The 22,845-nt window shown below is 43.0% G+C and overlaps 1 protein-coding gene across 2 annotated transcripts; it reads right to left on the reverse strand.

The window, feature by feature from the left end:
• Positions 1-253: 253 nt before the first annotated feature.
• On the reverse strand, positions 254-21,836 carry HSF2 (heat shock transcription factor 2). 2 transcript variants are annotated; one of them, XM_065734373.1, is made up of 13 exons: positions 21,654-21,836; positions 18,284-18,392; positions 17,935-18,062; positions 17,049-17,173; positions 13,722-13,797; positions 12,543-12,604; positions 12,348-12,432; positions 11,318-11,487; positions 9,936-10,205; positions 9,368-9,473; positions 4,535-4,588; positions 1,386-1,470; positions 254-1,201 (listed from the first exon to the last, which is right to left on the reverse strand). In XM_065734373.1, the coding sequence occupies exons 1-13, from the start codon at positions 21,801-21,803 to the stop codon at positions 915-917; spliced, it is 1,707 nt and encodes a 568-aa protein (XP_065590445.1). In that variant the 5' UTR covers positions 21,804-21,836; the 3' UTR covers positions 254-914. The 2 variants fall into 2 exon arrangements, with proteins under 2 accessions (XP_065590445.1, XP_065590440.1); XM_065734368.1 differs by lacking the exon at positions 4,535-4,588 and having other exon boundaries at positions 21,654-21,828.
• Positions 21,837-22,845: the final 1,009 nt, after the last annotated feature.

A 22,845-nucleotide genomic window follows, 5' to 3' on the forward strand; every position in this document is an offset into this window, starting at 1 on the left:
CCAAAGGGTAATTGGAGCTGCATAAGTGGGCTCTGTAGCAGTTGTTCATAAGGAACCAAAGGAGAAAAGTAACATGCTGTATATTGTGTTTGCTACACTAACTACTGGCTCTTCTACTGCAGCTGGGATCTTAGAAATAGATCTCACATCTCAAGACTTGCAGACAAGGAAAAATGTTTGGCACAGTTAAGGCAATAAAAAACAGAGGCTGTCACATTCACATCCGCTTGTTACAGGGAATAAAAGACAACCCTTAAGCTGTCACACTTACTTACATAACGTTTATTTTATCGGAGTAGATGGTCCAAGTTAAAGTACTCATGCAGTCAAGGGGCCTGGTGGCTGTAAAGAACTTCTTCCCCAGTTTGTGCTATGTATAAGCACTTCCACTGAAGTGAAAGTAAGGCAGAACCAAGATTTAGCAAGGTACAGGCACTTTGTTCCCAGTTCAAGCAGGGAAAAAAAAAGCCTAACATCAGGTCCTGGTCCCCCCCACCCCAAAAAAGCCTTTTATTTAATAAACATAAGTTTGTAGAAAATAGAAAAAAAAATAATACAGGAAGTCAGTGCTCCCTAACCATACACTACTAGTTTTCATCATCATTATATGTAAGACCAGAAGTGGAAGAAACCATAAATGAAAGCTTAAAGTGTTTGGTTACCTCAGGTATCTGGAGATACATGTGGGCACACCAAGCATCTGACAGCAGCACTGTAACAGTCCAACCTGGTACTGCCAACCAAGCCTAACAGCTCGTCTAACTGCACCGAAACAATTGCCTGTAGGATAGCAAAGGTATTTCAGATTCCACGGTATCTGGTTACATAAAACAGTGACTTACAAAAAACTCATACCAAACAATGTTCTAAATAAATAGTTCCTCTCAACGACTATGTACACAGTCCCCGTGACATCAGTTGTCCAAGAACGGCATGTCTGTGTCCATGGGTGCCGGGGCAAGTTCGCATAAATAGAACAGCGTGGCTTCGCTCGCCTCTGCCTCTGTGAGCGGCTCCAAGCGCACCAGCTTGCTCTGAGTGGGTTCGGGATCCAGGCTGCTCTCCAGGAGCTCGTCCACCTCCAGGGCTTTGTCCACAGAAGGAGTTTCAGTTGCAGAGCTCCCACTCTCCACAGTGGAGCCTGGGTTCCCATCCAGGAACGCAAGCAGTGGAAACGCGGTGTACTGTATGAGCTGTTTATCTAGAGGAAAAAACATTGCCAACACGTTACAGCTGACGTGCTGCTCTAGGTGTAGGATGGTAAAAAAAAAACATACACCTCACACAATCCTTCAAAAATTAAGCATATTAAAAAGCTGCACGCTTGTTCTAAAACGATCAAAGAAAAAACTACGACATGAAGTACTGCACTTATTACAACTTACCCGATTTAGGTTTAGAAACTTCTGTTTCCTGCAAGGCATCTGGGCCAGCATTATTCTTGGTAGTTTCTATTCCCTTTGTCTCCATCTAGAAAATAAAGTTACATTTAAAAAGCATACTCTCAAAGCCGCTTCAGTGCAAGTGCAGTGACACTAGAACTATCTGAAAAGAAAGGCTTAACACTGAAGGTTTTGGGGAGCAGGTCCAAAAGGGCTCACAATGCTGCAGCTGACTGGGGCACGGCCAGGCCAAGCAGAACCATGACAAACATTCCTGATGCCTCCCGTGACACCAGGCCGGCCAAACGTTAACTGTGTGTATAGTTAACGTCGATCCTCCTGCATCCCTCTGGGAAACCAACATTCTCAGCTCCCCTTTCCTTTTCTGAAGCACCCCCATACCAGGCCACACACCACGGTGAGTAGGAAGAACTAGATAGATGCGTGTGGTCACAGGACTGAGATCTCACCGTGATCACAAAGAACACGCAGGACAGCTCATGGAGGCGCACACTTTTCAAAGACAGGCCAGTAAAGGGCTAAGTCTTAAGCTCTGCCAAGGGATGAGCAAAGAGTTGAGAGCTTACAGTTAAGAATGAGGCATGCTAATATGGGTGACACCACCACAGGTGCTCACTGCTGGCCACCTGAAAAGCAAGAGGAAGTTGAAAAGAGCCTCACAGTCACAGGTACTTCTTATGGCAGGATTTCAATAGCACTGGTATTTGCTGGAAAAGCAGCACTGCCAAGTAGACACAGTCCAGGGTCCTGCAGAGCACTGATGATTCCAACACAAGCAACGGAGGAGCTGAGAGGAGCATGACTGGACGTTGTTCTTACAAAGGACAGGTGGGGAGTGTGAAGACTGGGAGAAGCCTCGACTGCAGACACCATTAAGATAGCGGAATTCAGATCATGTGTGGAAAAAACACTACAGTAATAAGGATTGCAATCCTGGCCTTTGGGAGACCTGTTTAAGGATCCACTGGGAGGCAACCTGTGGGTTCCAGCATTGGAAGGTAAGGGGAGCTCAAGAGAATCTGATGACATTCAGACACCGCTTCTTCCAAGTTCAAGATCGCTGCAACCCTGAGAGTAAGAAGTCAGGTAAAAGCAGGACTGCACGGATGAGCAAGGAGTTCATGGACAAATGCAAATGGAAGTCTCTGGAATAAGGGTCTGACCACTTGGAAGGCACATATGAACGCTATCATGGCATGCAGGTAGGCAATGAGGAAGACTAAGGCCCACATGGAATTAAATCCAGCGAGGAAAGGTTAACAACAACAAAGAAGAGCTTCTTTAAGTACATCAGCAACAAAAGGAAGACTAGGAAAAGAGGTGGCCCTGCTGCTGAATGAGGTGGGTGCCCTGGTAAATGGAGGACGCTGAAAACACAGTTACTGAACACCTTCATTGCTTCAGTCTTTACTGCTATGCCTGGCCCTCAGCAATCCTAGACCCTAGAAGAGAGTCTGGAGAAAGAACTTGGATGAGGACCACCTTATTCTGGATGTCATCTCCAAGCAAAGTGGAAGAAAAGAAAGTTATCAGAAGTCAGTGTGGGCTCACCAAGGGGAAATCACGCTTGGCCAGCATGGCAGTCTTCCATAATGACACAACTGGCTGAATAGCCAACAGTGGATGCTGTGGACCTCAACTTCAGTAAAGCTTTGATACTGTCTCCCTTAACATCCTCGTAGGTAAGCCTGGAACATGTGGGAAAGATGAGCGGATAGAAAGGTGGACTAAGAAGTGGTTGTGATCAGCAGCAGTCTAGCTGGGGAATTGTTGCTAGCACTGTTCCCCAGAAGTGGATACTGGGTTTGGTCTTGTTTAACACCATCTTCATCTGTGACCTAAATAAGGGGATAGAATGCACCCTCAGTAAGTTTGCTGACAATGTGAAGCTGGGAGGAGTGGCTGACACACCAGAAAGCTGTGCTGCCATTCAGCAAGAACTGCACAGCTAGAGAGTACACTTAGGTCAAGAGGAACCTTTTGAAGTTCAGCAAGAGCAAGGGAAGCATCCTGCAGCTAGGGAGGTGTGACTGCACAGGTTAGCAGCTGACCTGCTGTAAAGAAGCTCTGAAGAAAACAATCCTGTTGTCCATGAGCCAGCAGCATGCACACATCACCACTACAGCCAACGGTATCCTGGGGTGCATTAAGAGTGCAGCCTCAAGGGAGGTTCTCCTCCCACTTCACTCTGCCCTGATGAGGCCACATCTGGAGTACAGTGTCCAGCTCCAGCCTTCTCAGCTCCAAGAAAGACAAGGAAATTTTAGAATGTCCAGCAGAGGGTTAAGAAGTTGATCAAGGGCCTGGAGCATCTCTGATGAGAAAGGCTGAGAGACCTTGGACTGTTTAGCCTGAAGGATCAGTACATATATATTTTAAAAGTTAGGAGTCAAGAGGATGGAGTCAGGCTCTTTCCAGTGGTGCCAAGTGCAGGACAAGGGACAAGACAGAAACTGGAACACAGGAAGAACTTCTTTACTTTGAGGGGGACAGAGCACTGGCACAGGCTGCCCAGAGAGGGTGTGGTGCCTCCTCTGGAGATGTTCTGGAGATGGAACTTCCTTGTGCAACCTACCCTAGAGAACCTGCTTTAGCAGAGAGGGTCTCCAGCAGACCCTTCCAACTGCTATGCTATGACCCTGTGAAAGGAGGCACTGGTATCAGTTACTTCAACCAACAGAGACTGGCAGAAAAAAAAACCAAAAACATGAAATGGAAACAGACTCAGTAAAACAATAACTAATGCTCACAAACGAACGGGACAAACTCTAGGAGCTAGTACGTTGCTCTGCTGCCTGTTCTATTTCTCACCAGACAGCACAGATGAAAGCTTTCTGACAAAGTCTGTATGTTTGCAAAATCTAAACTTTGAGAGGATACAAAAAAGACTAGTAATACGCACAGGTGTTGGCCTGATAGTCCTAAATGACATTATGTGCCCCTAATTACTCCTTCCTACTTAAAACCTAACAAACAGGATGAATTCACCTGCAGCTCTTCTATCCTTCTGAAAGTCTTGAAAGTAAAGAATGAAAAAAGTGCTACTATACCCGTAAAGAAAACAGTAAAGAATCAAAAAAGTTTGCATCTCTCAACTACCGTGTACATTGAGCAATGGATTTAAGACTTACTTTGTTATTAGGGATATGATCTGTGGGATTCATCTGCACGGAGCTTGTAAAAAGCTGAATAAGACAAAACACATCAAGCTTTAGGTATCTCAATGTCCTATTAAAAATACCAGAATGTCAAACGTGCGTGTGTGAGAATAATCCTTGAACTATGTTTTCACCCCCAATCATAACACAAGTTTATTTACAGGCAGTTACCACTTCTGCAAAGAAAAAGTTTGGAATCACACAAACTTGAGTCACAAAAAAACCCCAAAGAAACTGTAAGCATATCTAACTTGGAGTAACACTGTGTGCTGCAGTCCTAGAAATACTGATTCATTCTTCATTTGCTCCACGGAGAATTCTGAGTACAATAATGAGGAACAAACCCTGAACAAGTTTTCAAGAAGCACCAAACCAGAAAGAATCAACAATACATGGGAGAGCAGAGCCGGTGTTAAGAGGGATCTCAGCAAGCTGGAAAAGTGGGCTAACAGTTACTCTATCAAGTTCAACAGACAAACGTATCAAGGACACAATAACCCCATGCACCGACCCAGGTTAGTGACCAAACAGACAGGGAATCGCTCCTCAGAGATTGGAGTCCTGCTAGACTACACCCCACACGAGCCAGCAGCATGACCATGCTGCAGGGAGTCGTGAGCTTTAGCCCAGTATTAGAACGTTCAAACTAGAGAGTCTGGAGGGATGGTTAGGGGGCATGAGACATAAAATGGGCTGATGAAGCATGGCTTATCTGTCCTCCCTGCCTGTGGAGGACAGACAAGGGCGGTTAAGTGCACTTCTCTGCTACTAAGGAAGTGTTAACTGAGATGACAAACTCCACAGAGCTGGATATAGAACAAGATGTGAGTTTCATGCTGCAGCAGGAAAAAATTGTGACTGACATAAGAAAATTCTTTACAGAGAGCAAAGCAGTAGAGCAGGCACCCAAGCAGACTGCGCAATCTCCCTTTGGAGAGTTCAGACTGTGCTGACAAGGCTCAGAGCAACATGATGAGACTTTCATGCTGGCCTCTGAGCAAGAGGGTTGGACTAGATGACCTGCACAGGCCCCTTCCAACCACATCACTCTACTTGACATGAACCTGAAGAGAAATTAAGAACATACAAATACTCATAAAAAATAACTTGAAATATCAGAGACACTTGTAAAATAAAAGAGGTTTTTTTAGCACACACAGGCTTAACTGAGAAGGTGACAGATAACGTGCAAGGCTACTTCAAAGGAAGATTATTAATCTCACCAGTATCTGAGTTCATGTAGCAAAAAAATACAAGCATTATTTCACTACAAAAGCCATAATTCAATCAAAAGTTTAAATCAATATCATCACTACAGCATGCACTGGGGGCAGTTGTGTATTACAGTTTTACCAACACCCCAGATACACATACATAATTTATAACTTTCAGTTTTTAAAGGGAAGGCAAAAAAAAAAATCTCATCCATTTTAAATAGTAACAATCAACACAAGTTAATGTACTACCAAAACAGTAAGAATGTTGAAACAAAGAAAATTCGGGTCATTTTCCAAGGCAATCAGCCCCAGCACAGGTACATTCTGCAGTAGAGCAGGGAATTATAGCATGCAACAGTAGTCCTGACACAGGAGACCCCAGGACAAGGGGAGAGCCATCTGGGGCTGCCAGTTCTTTGAGTGCAGCTAAGGAGGCATGGGCAGGACCAAGACAAGCAGCATTAACACCCTCAACATGAGTGAGTCCCCTGGGAGCACAAGCAACCAGGAAGCAGCACATCAGTTCTGCTGTTCAGTGACACAGGCAGGTCAACAGCCTTGCCTTAAGTCCCTGCAAGGAGAAGAAGCTAAGCTAGTTCCAAAGTGGAGGAGACAGACCACAGAAACATGCAGAACGAGGGAAACCAGACCCTCAACTTCACTTATAGAAGGAGCCTTCACCTTGCCCCCAAAGTGCCCCTAAGTAACAGATAGAAGACTCCTGAGTTGGAAAGAAGAGAACGCATGGGTAAGGGTTCAGACCCAGGAATGGACCAACTAAATGTGGTTATCCCACCAAGGACCCAAGTCAGAAGCAGTGCCACTGAAAACAGGGCATATTAGTAATCTGGGACTGAGAGGCAGTGTGGCACCCATTTGCCGTGTGGATCATCTCTCCAGACAGGTTTGGTGCTCCAGGGGCCACAATCACGACAGAATAGGCTATAAAGTCTGATAAAACCAGAGAACTACTATCCACCCATGATCACTCAAGCTGGGTCACATGAGGCTGCAACAAAGATATTACAAAACATTAAGAGAGATCCTTTAGGAGGATGTTGAAGGGATAAGGAATAGAGCTAATGTCAGGTGCAACTGACCAAGTGCAGCAAGAATGTTCTAGGCAGTAAACTGCCTTAAACTGCTTTAAACTGAATTAGAATGGGGGAGAGGATGTATTTCTGAGTGACAGAAAAGAGACAGGGAACACTGTCACTTTAGGATGCAGCAGGAGAAAACCTCAGATTTGTGCCAAAGATAGTCATGAGGTCTCTTCCAAGAAGGTAACATCGATGACAGCTCAGCTGAAGTGCCCCTGTGCACATAGCACAGGAAATGAGGAGGAGAAATAACAACTCCATTAAAAAATGATGACCTAATTCTTATCATGGAAACACAGTTAGACAAATGACACAACTGGAACACTACAACTGAGGGTTATAAGCTTTTTAGAAGAGATGGGAAAGGCAGGAGAGGCTGGAGAGCTCCTCCCTGTGCTACAAAGTTAATAAAATTGTGAAAAGCTGCCTCTTACAAGCAGTCACAAACAGATCGAGAGCTTGTGGGTAAAAATAAAGGACAGAAACAATAAAGGACATGTGGCTGTCCAGGCCTACTGCATACTGCCTGTTCAAGGGCAGCTTGTGGACGACGCCTTTTTGCTTCAACTATAAGTGCCATGCTCACAGGTTCACATCTTGATAGGGGATTTTAACCACTTGGATGTCTGGTGGGAAAGCAACTCAGCGGGCTGCAAGCAAGCACTGAGGATAACTTTCTTATCCAGGTATTAAACAAACCAACCAGTGCTAAAGCATCATTTGACCTAGTGCTCATCAATTCAGATATGCTTATTAAAGAGTTTAAAATTGGAGGCAGTCTGGGCCGTAGAGACCATGTCTGGCTTGAGTTCATCATCTCAAGAAACATCGGCCAGGCAAAGAGTATAGTTAGGACCTTGAACTCTTGAAGAACAGAATTCCAGCTGTATAAGGAATTATTGGATGAGACCCCCTGGGAAGCTATCCTTAGGAAGAAAAGAGCAGACCAGAGCAGCCAGCTCTTTAAGGATGCCTCTCTCAGAGCACAAGTGCTCTCCACCCCCCAGCTTCTTAACTTAAGCAGGAGAGCAGGAAACCAGAATGGCTGAAGAACCTGTTGGTTAAACTGATAGGTAAGAAATGCAGAGGTGGAAGCAGGGACATGGGGCCTGGGAAGACCAGAGCGATGTCATCTGGATATGAAGAGATGGGATAAAGAAAGCCAAGGTGTACATGGAACTGAACTGGGCAAGGGATGTGAAAAATAATAAAGTGTCCAACAGGTACACAGGTCAGAACAGAACAGCCAAGGAAAGTGTAGCCAGAAAACTGTCCGTGACAAGCATGGAAGAGACTCAGTAAGCTCTCTTCCTTGGTCTCTACTGGCAGTCAGGCTTCCCACATCTCTTCTATTCCTGAACAGGAGTTGGGGGAGAAAAATCCCTCCAATTGTAAGCAAAGAGTAAGTCAGAAGATCACCTTATGTGAGTGAATCTTTTCAAGTCCATGGGGTTGAATGAAATGCATCCCAGAGTCCTGGACTAGGAAAAGGAAAACATCACTCCCGTTTTTAAGACAAGGAGAAAAGAAGATCTAGGAAACTACAGGCTGGTGAGCCTCATGTCTGTGCCTACAACCATGGAAAACAATCTCCTCAAAGCTATATTAAGGTATAAATGAGGAGGTATCTGAAACACCTTCAGCTAGTTGGTGAGAGAGCTGAGTGGTACAGTTGATATAACAGAAGGAAATGATGGTATCTGAACAGGCCTGGACTAGTTTAAGAAGTGGGCCTACAAGAACTTACAAGAGATTTAATGAGGCTCAAGTGTAACGTGTTGAACTTGGGTCAGGGTAATCCCAGATGAGTACAGACTAGAAGAAAAATCTTTCAGAGCAGCCCTGCCAAGTAGGACGTTACGGTTCAAGTGGATGAAAAGAACAGGAGCCTTGAAGACCCATGGTATCCTGAGCTGAACTGAAAGAGGGGTGGTTAGCAGGACAAGGGATGTGACTGTACAACTCTACTCAGCATCACTGAGAGTACTGCATAAAAGCCTGGGACCTCCAGGACAAGAAGAACATGGAATTGGTGGAAAAGGTCCAGCGGAAGGCCATAAACATGACCAGAGGGCTGGAATACCTCTCCTGCAAAGGTGGAAAGAGTTGGACATGTTCAGTCTAGAAAACAGAAGGCTCTGGGGAAGCCTTATTGTAACCTTTCAATACTTAAAAGAGTTCTATAATAAACAGAAGGAAGACTAATTTTTTTTACATGGCCTGACAGAAATAGGACAAGGGAGAAAGGTTTTAATCTTAAAAAAAATTAAAAAAAAAAAAAAGGTAGATTTTGATTAGATATTAGGAAAGTTTTTACTTAGGGGGTCACGAGGCTTTGGAACTAGAGGCTTTCAAGGTCAGGTTGGACAGGGGGCTGGACAGCCTGATCTAGTGGATGGCAACCTCATCCATTAGCCAGTGGGGCTGGAACTAGACGATCTTTAAAGACCCCTCTAACCCAAGCCATTCTGTGGTTCTATGAAAATTACATCAAACAGCAGATCTGGATCTATGCTGAACTGTCGTCCTGATAGCATGGCCTGGAAGTCCTCTAAACTGCAGTCGATACTGTCAAGATAATCCAGAAGTTCAACTCTGGAAGACAAAAACAATATTGTCATATTGCCTCTATTAACAGAATGAAGAAAAAAAATAATCAGTTTTTACACAGATATACTACATCACCTAAAAATTTTCACGACAACTACGATGACTGTTTTTCATTACACTTCTGGGAAAGACTTAAACTCTACACAGGAGAGGCCAAGTAAGGCAGGTACTCCAAAAGAGAAATTAAGTTGATGTTAGACTATGACCATCATCAGCAGAAACACAACTTCTGCATCTCACTTGTCCTAATGGAATCCAATCTGCCTGCAGAGACCCTGCAGATAAATTCTGACATCAACGTCAGTTTAAACAGCATTATCTACAACATTATACTGTCAAATTACATTACCAGAATAAAGCTAGTAAGCTCTCAACAGGAGTGACTATTCAGTTCTTCTGACTTCATACAATAATTCCTGATACTTAAAAAAAAACCAAGCTACTAACTTTCCAAGAAGATTTATATTCTGTGAAATTACTCCGTTCTCATTGAGTATGGAATCCATCATTGAGACTGGGTCTTCTGCAGTTAGAGCTGACTGGTTATTCAGCTGCACAGCACTTGACATGAGCGGACTCGTGCTGTCACTGACTGGGCTGAGAGGATCATTAGCTGAGACAGCAACCGATTCTGTGCATTTATCCCCTTGAATTACAGGGGCATATTCCTCCTCATTATCATCTTCCACAATTACGATATCAGGAGAACGACTGCAGCTGTAAAATGAGACAAATGAAATATGAATATTCTATATACTCATAGGTTTGGTTACTTTCCATTTCAGCCAAGCTAAAATATGGAAGTTAACTTTCCTACTGATTCCTGCATTCTAAAAGGAAATACCAGATATTCTAAACATATCTATTTTCCACTGACACGGCACAGTAACACTCACTACAGTTAACGTAGCTCAGCTAGTAAACACTGCTGTACTAGACCACCATAACAACTACTATGAGCATACTGGAAGTCTGATGTTTTTGTGTTAGAACAAGTATAAGCTTCCACATAAACATGAACCATGTATGAAGTAGAAAAAACATGCAAGACTACCAAACAAAACAGACCACGTGTAGTTTGCAGCTCTCTGTTGGAACATAATTTTACTCTGGATGTTCCTGTTGTGGCTAAATCTCAATCAACACAGTTACAGTTAACTAAGTTTGTTATGTATACAAGGACAGTAATCTAAACACAAAGAAAAACTTGCAATTTGCTGGCCTCCTTATTTTCACAGTTCTATTAACCCTTAATTGTGTTGCCTACTACAACCTTACCTCAATTAAACTTTTCTATCAGAGAATGCATACCCAGACATCAGTTCAACAAACAGAATGGTACAAGATCAAGTGCAAGATAGTAATACCTAGATTTTATTCCTTGCAGCATAATACAGGTTCTATCAATACCATGCAACTAAGGAACAGAGCTGCATCTTAATCTCTGAACCACAATTGTTCTGTAGTGCTAAGTATAGAAAGAATGCAGTCACAAAACACTTGGGACTACGAAATAAATAAACAGTTCCTGAAATTGAATATCTATCCAAATTTACAAACAAAAGTAAGTAGAGATCATTTATTCTGTCTCTGGACAAATAGTACATTTAACAAGAGCGGAATAATACAAATTAATTTTCACTGTTTTCTATCAACATATTAGAACTCCTACAGCCAGTCAACTACACAGAATAAATCCAGAGGAAATCCAGCACCAATTCAGAGATCGTGCTCCTATACATGTAAGAGTACTCAAGGCATCTGAGTTACTGCATACTATTCAGCATCTAAAGCCACTTTACTTATGTAGACTTCTAAAAACTTCTTACTTGGAAGAATCTGAAGTGTTATCTTCATTTGTGTCTGGTGTAATGGGAGCATTTTCTTCATCAACCATGGTATTTTCCTCATCAGCCACATCCTCAGTAACATCATAAATAATGATGTCATCTGAAATTTGTTCTCTTTGTTTTAAGCCCTCAGTTCTGTTGAGAGGTACCTGAGAATGATTTTTAAGAATGAGGGGACAGAAGGACCATTAGCTTCAGCATTCTGACAGTTATCACTGTATCTTTCAATACTGCAATTCTAAAGAAGTAGAAGAGTTCTCCTATACCTTAGAGACCATAATGGGTTTACACAGATCTATGTTTAATAGACATAAAAATATACATACATATAGAGATAATGCATATATAAATATATGAGCAAGCTGTAAAAGAGCAGTTACAGAAAAAAGTGTTTGACAAGTAATAAAAGGTATTCAAATAAGGTACTAGCAATGTCAGGCAACAAAAGCAACAAAAAGCTACAAAGACTACTAGTAACAAACACTAAAAAACTTACTATTAGTTGTGACCTGCCACTTACACTTCTTTATAAAGCTATTAATTCTAGTCCCAAGCTTGAGAGCTCATTTTGTAATTTCCCCACCCAGAATTACTTGTACAGCAGAAAAAGTTTCAGCAGTGTGACACATTCAAGCAGCACAAAAACTTGACATGATTTTGCAAAGCTACATGCTGCCCTGCAGGTGAACTCTTCTTCATGTACTGTGCCTCCTAGCTCAAGACAACAATAACATAACATACACATCCTTAACAGCACTAATATTAAAAGCAACTACTATCAGTATTTTTCCATGACACTATATTCAATACATAGATAAGTGGCTTTTATGTGCTTACACTGAAAAGTGAATGGTAATTATCAACACACTTGTTTCTAAAGGGAACATGGCATACAACTTCTAAAAGTTGAAAGCTCTTGGTATTTCTACCCCTAGCAAGAAAGACACAATCTGTCTGGCCCTCTCCACTCCTTCCTTCACCATAACAAATAATTAAAAATAAAACTTACATGATGGTTATTATCAGCTGGTTCTTTCACAATTTGCTGAAATACATTCGACTTTGTCGGTCCATTAGTGTTCAGAAGTAGAGGCCTAAATCACAGCAAAGGAAGAAAGCCATCAAGGAACTAATTCTTATGTTTTATTCAAGAAAAAAATGTCAGTATACCGACCGGATAGCAACCTTTCAAGAACATACGTACCTCTTGCGTTTTAGGCTCACTAGTTGGTTATTCTGCACCAAGGTAACAATAAATTGTACAATCTACAAAGAGAAGAATACTATTGTTAGTTACACTGCTCTACAATTGCTTCTCCCAAAGCAAAAACGTACCTCCAAAGCAGAGCACTGCAATAATAACATCTGCACATAAACAGCAGAACACTTATTGTGTGTATTGGTATGCAGAAAAAAAATATATCAATAGATTCTGCTATTAGAAAAATTCTCATAAGCAACATAAGGATACTGACCATATACATAACCTGTATCTATAAATACTGTGGCCTACTGAAAGGCTTTTCTTGATAAACTCAAAAAAAAAAAAAAAAGAAAAAACATCCATAAAGCTGATAGTATTCATCATTACCTTTCCCTTTGAAATTTCAGTCTAACTTCCTGTGCATTTTGACCTTTAAAATTGAATACATGTATCTAGCAAAAAAAAACAATTATCTGCTGCTTACAGTATTGCTATAATGTAAATATTTGCTTTAAAAAAACAAAAACAACAATAAGATCTGCAAACTCTTTGAATTTACATCAGTTTTGGTAGATCACGGATCTGAGTCAAGCTAAGCTAACAAATTATCAGGGGGTTCCATTCAATAACATATTGTTATGATACTATTAGAAAAACAAGATTAGTTTTAAGTGGAAATAGCTTCCAATATACACAGAAAAGGCACAACAGTAATGGTAAAAATATATACACATCTACATACACATGTATGTATTTACAAAATAGGTGACACAAAGCGATTGCTCACTATCCACCAACCAACACCCAAGCCAGTTCCTGATCAGCAGCTGCTCCTCCAAGCCAACTGCTCCAGTTTTACAGTCCTGCATGATACTGTATGGTACAGGACAGTCTCTGTCAGCTGTCCTGGTTCTGTTCCCCCACAGCTCCTTGTTCACCCCCAGTCTCTCTCGCTGGCAGGGCGGTAGGAGAAGCTGAAACATCCCTGACTTTGTACAGGGCTGCTCAGAAACAACTAAAACACTGCTGTGTTATCAGCATTCTTTTTCTCCTAAAGCCAAAATACAGCATCATATCAGACACTGTGAAGAAATCCAGCTCAATTCCAGCTGATACGAGGGCAGTAAGAGTATTCCTAGTTCAGAAGCACTCACTGATAATGTCTGAATGAAGCCCTACCTTCCGAATAACTTGCTGTTGCTTCAGATGTTTTGCTCTCAGTTCTGCCACTTCCCTCCAAAGAGATTCATTCTCCCTGTTAGAAAAGGATAATTTAAAAAATCAAAAACTAAATTTTAAAGTATTCATAATTTAACATTTTTTGTTAAATAATTTTATTTAAGCTCTCTGAAATGTTTTATATATTGCATGAAAAAGAAGAAAAATCACTTAGCAATCCTTGCAAATTACTATAAAATGGAGAACCAAACACAACAAATATCCTGAAGAGAACTTCCAGCCTTCATAAGGCATTTTTCCCCCAAGTTATGCATTACTCACTATATATTACTACAAATTCTACATCTTAGAATTATTTTGTGGCCTTTCACATAACAAAGTTACTTCTTTTCATACAAGGAGAACTACTCTGAAAGTAATGCCCCCTATTTTATTACACTGATCCACAACGTCAAAGTGGATGTTGGTGGCATGGCAGTAGATGCTGACCCTTCCCATCAACATTCTATTATGTTCTGATGCTGTGTAACAGATGGCAGCAGAAAGGCAGCCTGACAAAATGGCATCTGAAGCAATGGTGTGCCACTGAATTCTTTCACATGGAAAAAATTGCACCCGCTGACCTTCATTGACACTTGAAGAATGTTTATGGAGACCAAACAGTGGAAGTGAGCACACTGAGGTGGTGGGTGGTACATTTCAGCAGTGTCAAAGACAAGCTGTGTTCTGGATGGCCACGCACAGCTGTCACATTGGGTAATGAAGAGTATCTCCATCTATCAGCTAATCCATGTGAATCAGCAAACTTCAACCAAGAAACTGACTATGAGCTTCAATGCATTGGAAACAACAGTGGCAACACTGGAATACCTTGAAGTTTGTGCCAATTGGGTCCCATGAATGCTCTCACAGGAACAGCAAGAATACTGTATGAAAGTTTGTCAGGATCTACTGAATCGATGTGAGGCTGAAGGCAACAATTTCTTAGATCAAATCATTACCAAAGATGAGATGCAGTGTCACCATTACGAGCTGAAGTCAAAATGGCTGTCCATGAAGTGGCAACATGTGAATACACCCTCAAAGAAAAAGCTCAAGACACAGATCTCAGCCAGTAGTGATGAGAACTCTCTTCAGGGATAGAAAAAGGGCAACCCTTCTTCCTGGATTTCCTGGAACCTGGACCATCAACTCTGACTGATGCATCAAGACATTGATAAAAGATGAAGGCTCAGACTTCCAGAGCCAGGCCAGAGAATGCAACCTCCTGCAGCACTGTAACTCCAGGCTCCGCAACAGTCTGAAGACTGTAGAGCAGCACACTGCCAACCTTGGTTGCACTGTACTACCACACCCACCATTATAGTCTGGATTTGGTGCCCCGTGCCTTCCATCTGTTCAGGCTGACAAAAGATGGACTGTGTGGGCAACATCTTCCTAGCAACTACAACAGAATAGCAGCTGTGAAACAGTGGGTCATTTCAGCTGGTATAGATTTTTATGAGCACATCATGCATGTCCTTGTTTTTCACTAGTGGGGACATACAGCTAATGGTGGTGACCATGTTGAAGACAGTGTAAATACTGCAGTTGATCATATTTATTAAGCCTATTTGCCCTCCCTCACACACTTCTTGCTAGAGGGAAGCCATCTGAACCTGTACAACCATCTTGAACAGACCTTCAGAGAACAAACAAGCTCAAGTCTTACACATAGCTGTAGGTTGCCTTTAGTTTACCCCAGTAAAAGGGTACATTAGGTGATGAGCACAGCACGGATAGTAGCTTTCCTGAAACACTGCCATTTTACAACCCTTGGCTGCTTCCAGTTCTCACAAGAGTCCAGAACTGAGACAGCACAAAACCTGCTGTAAAGTGACCCTTGCTATCACACCCATGAATCCCGTGGTCTCTGACAGCATGAGGCATACAGTAGATAATATCAAAAGCTTCAGTACATAAGGAAAAACAACATACCACACTTCCCTCTTTCACAGTTTAATTTTCAAGTCATATGCCAAAAAAGGATGAAAATCTCTCCACTGGTGTTTCATGCTTTTAGGGAACCTTAAGCTGAGTTTTCATAAACAGCTGCTGATATGCAGTGAGACGCAGCTTAGTAGCAGTTTGAGGATTAAAACGTCCAACAGTTTAAAGACACAGTTCCATCACAAATTCAACAATGTGATTCTGAACTTTCCCAATCCTCCCACTAGCTTTAGGAACATACTTCCTAAGACTGGGTCTTCTGATATAGATCCAATTTTAACGAAATCATTTAGAACTCAGTGAACAGCAACTTAGATGATAAAGACTAAACATTCTATCATTCCCACCTTTGCAAAATGTCCAGACGTTAGAAACCAGTGATCATTTCAGCCTGTCAGCTCTGCTCTGAGCTTGGTTTGAACCTGATGGCCTCCTGAGGTTTCTTCCAACCCAAATTCATACATGACTCAATACAGAGAATATAAGCCTTTTTAATCTAGACTGGCCAGTTTCTAATAAAGACCCTTCCTAGACAAAATAAGTTTGTCTTTGAAACTTCAGTAATTGAAGATGTCAACCGAATGAAACCATTTACTTTCCAGAATATGAACTTACTAGTTACCTCTGGCACAGAGGCAAGCAATTATTTTCTCAGTTTGAAGAGAGAAAGTTACCACTGAGGTACTGTGACTTACAGTGCAAGAGTGTACACCTTGTCTTCATCCACATACTCATCCACACACTCAGATAATTCTGACACATACTGCTCATATTGTTAAGAACAAGACATAATTAGTAATCAGGCAATAATACTCTAAAAATACTCAATTTATATTTGGATTTTAGATTCTATACATCTGTGGTTGCAACTAACAAATTTCCAAGTTAGATTTCCAAACAAATTTTCATAAGCAGTAACTGTTCTGTAAATTCAGCACTGAGGGAATGAAGACAGCAAGAGGAAAATAAAAAAGCAACGAGTAAAAACATTAATTGTAGTATGAAAGTACTGTAAGTAATTTACAAAAAACAAACTACCTCAGACTAAACACATTTGGCACATGCTGAGACCTTAGTTGAATATTCCACCGTAGCAGCATTAAGGAAGCTGAATTCAAGACGATTCTTCAAACACGAGTTTTGCCTATTACTTTTAGTCACATTTAAATATTCAATTTTAATGCATGTCTTTTACTGAAGTTTATCTTCCTACAACAGTAGTCCAAGCTAGACACTAAGAAATCAAAATCAGGTCTTATATTTATGCCATATTTATTTTCCAATATCTATTATCAGAACTACTGAATTTTAGGGATCAGCTGTTGACAGTGCATTTACCTTTTCAGGGCAGACAGTCGAGATTCAATAGTCTCTTGTTTAATCTCCACTTTCTGTGCACTACTTATTATTTTGGAGAGATCCTCCTGGCTTATCTTGTTTTCTTCAGGTCTCGAAGAAGAAACCTTTAAGAGACAAGAATCCAGAAACAACACTTCCCTTCACTCATTGTTAATTATTATTTTCTTTTGCAGTTAAAGTTTAACTTGATGATAACCTGAGTTCAAATCAGTAATAAACCAAGCATCAAATACATAAGTCAGAAACAGACTTCTTACAGCAGACACCACATCAGCCTTACTGATTATAAGCATTTGTGTATGTCCACATTCTCCAGGCATAGTACTCAGCGCTCTACATCATAACTGCTTCAAATTAACCCAGTGCTAACAAGCATTTCTCTCTCACTGTAGTCACTGTATTGCTGTTTGATATCTATATTTTTATTCACCTGAATCTCAGTAACAGCAGAGCAAATTCCAGAAATGTAATGGCAGCATAACAAACATGTTTGTATGTTCACTTACTGCTCTCCTGGGTGGGAAGCTTACTTCTTGCATTAGCTATGTTTTGAAACAAACTACATTAAAAACAAACTGATACATTAGCGATGGTAAAGTTAAAGCATGTTCTGCATTCTTAATGTGTATTTGATAAACCCATTTGCATAACTTACTTTCAAGGCCAGTCAAACTTAACTATAACAGGAATTAGATAAAGCAGCCTAGTCAAAACCACCAAAATAACTTAAATAAATCAGAATATATATGAGAGCACCAAACTCCAAGCTTATTTGAACTTACAGTCCCACAAATAAAACTTGCCATGAACTCTGCTATTCATTTACAATTACTATAGTTGTTTTATATAATGAATTTTCACTGACCTTCCTTTTAATATGTTCCAGCAAGTCCTCTCGACCCTGCTTAAAATATGGGTGCTGAAACTCCACTAGACCATCTCGCTCCAGTTTGACAATCCCAGAATCAACATGGACAACTTTACGGAAACCATCTTTAAAAAAAAAAAAGAAAAAACTCATCTCTCAAAACTCACACTAAGGAATTCAAACTATATTGCTCCAACCATCCTTCCATCAATTTTGAGGATGAGACAATACTCTAAATACAACAATTCAGTGGAACTGTTCAAAAGGACATAACACATAACTAAACACATACAGAATCTTTAATTGTGACAGGAGCAAACAGGAAAAAAAACACCCAAGAACTTACACATGTTTAACTGTCTGACAAAGCTTGCCATGTTGTTGTGCTTGAAGTACTTAGGCAGAATCTCTTTCGCAAATCTCTGTTCATCCAACACCAAGAAACTCTGGCCATTCTAAAACGAGAGACATAAAGCTACTTAAGACTATTGTAGAGCACACTCTGGGCTTGCAGAATTAATCACCCCATAGGAATGTTTCCTTTGTGCACACAGTACGTAACTGATCTGCTTGCCTGCAGTTTTCCACAACAAAAGTGTATAACCCCAGTTGCAAAGCAACAGAGAACTAACAATTTGCATTGCCATCCACATCTAAAAGAGAACATTTCCACTATTTCTTCGCACACTTCCTGAAGAAATGTATTACTGAAAAGTTTACCAATGAGCACCAGTTTCACTACAGCAAATACCACCAATACTGTATGTATATGCTCCAAGATCTTGAGAGTGAGAGAGATCTCAAAGAGACCGTGCAAGGTCAAAGCAAAAATACCAAAAACAAACAAACACAATCACAGCTGAAATCCTTTCTGCTACCCAGCATAAAATATGACTTGCAGACAAGATGGAGCTGTCAAAAAAGCTGAGCCTGTCCACCAGATTTCAGAAATACCAAAAAAGCACTCAAGACAATTTCCTCTTCCTGTGTGCCAGCTCTGGGAGGATTGATCTTCTACCCAATAAACTGATCCTCAAATTACATCCACAGACCGAGACAAAAAGAAGCCTCTGTTCTTTGTTTTTGTTCTTCAATAATCTTGCTCCATTAACTAAAGGACAAGTAATTGGCATAATAAGAATTAGAGGCTTCAAACTGGCACAGGTTTTATCTGTAATCTATTCACAGTACTCTCACCTCACATATCATCTTTGACAAACGCCAGCACTTAATGCTCCATCTTTTCAGAAGCCCTTCAGCTCAAGGAGACCCACTTGCTCCCTACTCTGAGATGCCAGCAGCTGCATGCACCCCAAGAAAGAAGCTTTAAGAACCAACCATGTGATCATAGGAAGATTGCTGACTTGGGAACTCACTTCTGACAAACAAAAAGCCTCCCAATTTTCCAACAATGTACTCCTATCTCCTGCTAAGAAACAGGCAGCGTAAGGAAAACGGGAAATAAAAGGAAGGGTAAGAACAGATCATTTTAGGTTAACCTAACTCGCCAGCTGAAGGTAATTAAATAGTGCTACAGTGACTTGTAATGCCAACAGACAGCTTTTGTGCAGCACCTAACCTCATTAGCACCTTGAAAAAATTTCAAACCTATCTCAGAACATTAGGGAGATACCTCCACTGTTCCTTGCTGCCCCGATGCTGGAATCAAATGCCAAGGCCCAGCTTTAACCCAGTGAAGCATTACTATGTACTTAAACACAGTTCTCAAGTCCTGTTGTATGCTGCTGTCAGTAACAATCTTCTATGCACTTCATTTGTTACTCCTGCAACCCATGCCTCCTCTGAGATACATATGCAGGAAGACAAAATTCAGCTGTTTTGCTTCAGCGTTTATCTTTACAATGTGAATATACAGATTTGCACAGAAAACAATAAAATGCCAAAATAACTGTACTCTTCCTTCACTATTACACCCAAGGCAACATATTTTTCAAATATGTCAACATTTATATACAAAGGTCTCCCAGTGCCTTCCCCCATATAGGAGCTGCTGGAGGCTGATAACGTGAACTACAATCAGTATACCTTCCTTCCACAAACTGCCTCGCAGAATCTCAAATTCTGCCTTTATCCATAATTGTGGAAGTAACACAAAGGTACCAAACAGCATCCCTGGCATATTTACTTGAGATAAACACAAGCAATTAATTTGGGAAGCATCCACGAAACATGAGGTGGCAAAAAAAAAAGAGGCCCTTCTTACGTTAGGCAACATTTTACATTGTCCTCGGTACCGCTATTTCAGAAGAGAAATAAAAAGAAAACAAAAACAGAAGCTGCTGGAGTGTAGGCAGCAATCATGGTTGGAGGGGATCTTAATGACCATCTAGTTCCACTCCCCTGCTGCAGGCAGGGCTGACACCCACTAGGATAAGGCTGCACAGGGCCCAATCCAACCTGGCTTCGAACACCTCCAGGGTAGGGCATCCACAACTACTCTGAGCAATTTGTTCAATTCTCCACAAAGCTGAAACTACTGGCAACCCATCTGCCAGTAGAATACTGCATGCGCTCAAATCAGCTGAAAGCTGTTATTTCTACAGCACTTGAAGACACCTGCACTGTCTGAGAATCACAGAACTGTAGGGGTTGGAAGGGACCTCAAGAGATCATCAAGTCCAACCCCCGTGCCAAAGCAGGTTCCCTACACCAGGTGCACAGGTAGGCGTCCAGGCAGGTCATGAATATCTCCAGAGGAGACTCCACAACCCCCCTGGGCAGGCCGTGCCAGTGCACCATCACCCTCACCATAAAAATGAATGGGATTTTATTATTTTTTCAGGGTTAGTTACTGGTAAATTGTTTAAGATCCAGAAAAAATGAAGTCGTTCATAAAACAAACCGTTCATCACAAGTTAATGACGTCCACTGCACTAAACTTGCTGGCCCCTTCCACTGCACGGGAGCAAGCAGTTACTTCCTGCCTTGCAATCCTTGAAGATACTTCTAAACTCTGTAATCTGATAACGCTTTTTTATTATTCACCACAGCAGCCTGCCTTTTAGTACAAGGGCTTCAAAAGGAAAGGGCATCCTTCTCAGGTTTTCCTTTTAATAAGCTAAAAGGATCGAGCCAAAGCAGACGCACATCAGGACGGCAACTGCCGGTTCCACGACCTCTGAAAAGCAACAGCAGCGGCCGCCCAAACACCGCCCGTCCCTCCCCCCAACACAACGGGCACTCGGGAACATCCCTCGGAGACCATGCCCCGCTCCATCCACCCAAGGTGCGGAACGCAGCCGGGCCGGGAGAACAAAGGCCGCCCCGGGGCAGGCGCGGGGCATCCCGCAGCCACACCGCGTGCAGGTGGCCGCGGCCGGCGCAGCCACAACGGCAACCCCACGTGGCCGCCCGGCCCAGAGGAGCGGGGCCATTCTCCCACCTTCCCGTGCCCCGCAGCAGCTCCCCGCCCCAGCCGCGCCCGGGCAGGCTGCGCAGCCGGCGGCAGGGCCTGGGCCCTGGGCTGCCACCCGCGCCCGCGCTTCCAGCCGCACGCGGTCCCCGGATAACCGCGCCGGGGCCGCTCCCCCCGCTGAAGGCCGCGCCCGGATTTCCCGCCGCGCTGAGGCCGACGCCGTCCCTAAGGCCTCGGCTACGGCCCGCACCGCCGCGGCCGGAGGGGAGCGGCCTCCCGCGGCCGCCGGGCACGCGGCCGGGGCGGGGCGACCCACGGGCCGGGGATCGCTCGGCCGCACCTGGCTCCAGGTGATAAGCTGGTTGCTGGGCGCCTCGCCCACCAGTGCCCACAGCTTGCTGAGAAAGGCCGGCACCCCCGCGCCGACAGGGGGTGGCTGCTGGGCCGGCGGCTGCGGCTGCTGCTGCTGCTGCTGGGGCTCCTGCTTCATCGTCGCTCGGGACCTCTGCCGTCTGACCGGGGGAGGGGCGCAGGAGGAGGGGAAGCAGCGCCACGCAGCCCCGCCCCTCGCCCAGCGCGCTTGCGCACAGAGCTGCCCCGCATGCGCGACCACCCGCAGCCCGCGCGCCTGCGTGCCGTTCAGGTACCTCCCCGCCCCTCCGCCCCCCGTGTTTTATATAACGGGCCCACGTGCGCCGCCCTCACGTGCCACAACAGCACGCGCACGGCCGCACACCCGTGAGGGGCGGGGCACGGGGCCGGGCGCGAGCCCCGTATGCAAATTAGCGCGGGGCGGGGACCAATGGGTCCTCGCCTGCTGCTCCGGGGCGGTACTGGGAGAGCCGCAGGGGCGGCGCGCTGCTGCCAGAGGTGGGCAGGAAGCCAATGCTATCAAGCTGGACATCTACTCCTATAGCTTCCTATTTATTTTCACGTCATGTATGCTTAAAATCTCAACAGCACCAGTCTCTTCCTCGTCACGGTAGAGCAGCGGGCAGCCCTACTCTCTCTTAAGTGAATTTTGGCAACAGATATCTGGGCTTTGGGATGGAATCTTGCCTTATAGCATACTTTCATATATTCTTAAAAGCAGTGTCACAAAGAGTAACCCTCATATAGGAATGCTTTACTATTACGAGCTCCATCTATCTTCTGTCAGTACTGATTTTTATGCACTGCAGTGGTACCCACAGAATAGTTCAACAGGGCAGTGAACTCTAAGTCAACTTCCCACAGACTAGCCTACAGATTTTCCTAAAGACAAATAGCATGATACAAAACAAGCAACTGAAAATGACGTGGGAGCAAAGGTAAGCTGATAGATTTTAAGGCAACGCTCTTCTTTTTGCGGCTTCAGTACATTCAAAGGTTGTTGCATTGTTGCTATGATAAAAAAAAACGTCTTTCTTGGCTACCTTAATTCTCAGACACACTGCAATGTTTCAAATTCAGTTATTTTAATTATTTGCATATGCTGATCATAATGAAGGCAGAAGACAAAGCAGTCACTGAGCCTGCATGCATACTGTCCC

The sequence above is a fragment of the Cyrtonyx montezumae genome, unplaced genomic scaffold (genome assembly GCF_038088225.1).
Source record: "Cyrtonyx montezumae isolate F1298 unplaced genomic scaffold, pur_monq_1.0 scaffold_0, whole genome shotgun sequence".
Classification (NCBI taxonomy): Eukaryota; Metazoa; Chordata; class Aves; order Galliformes; family Odontophoridae; genus Cyrtonyx; species Cyrtonyx montezumae.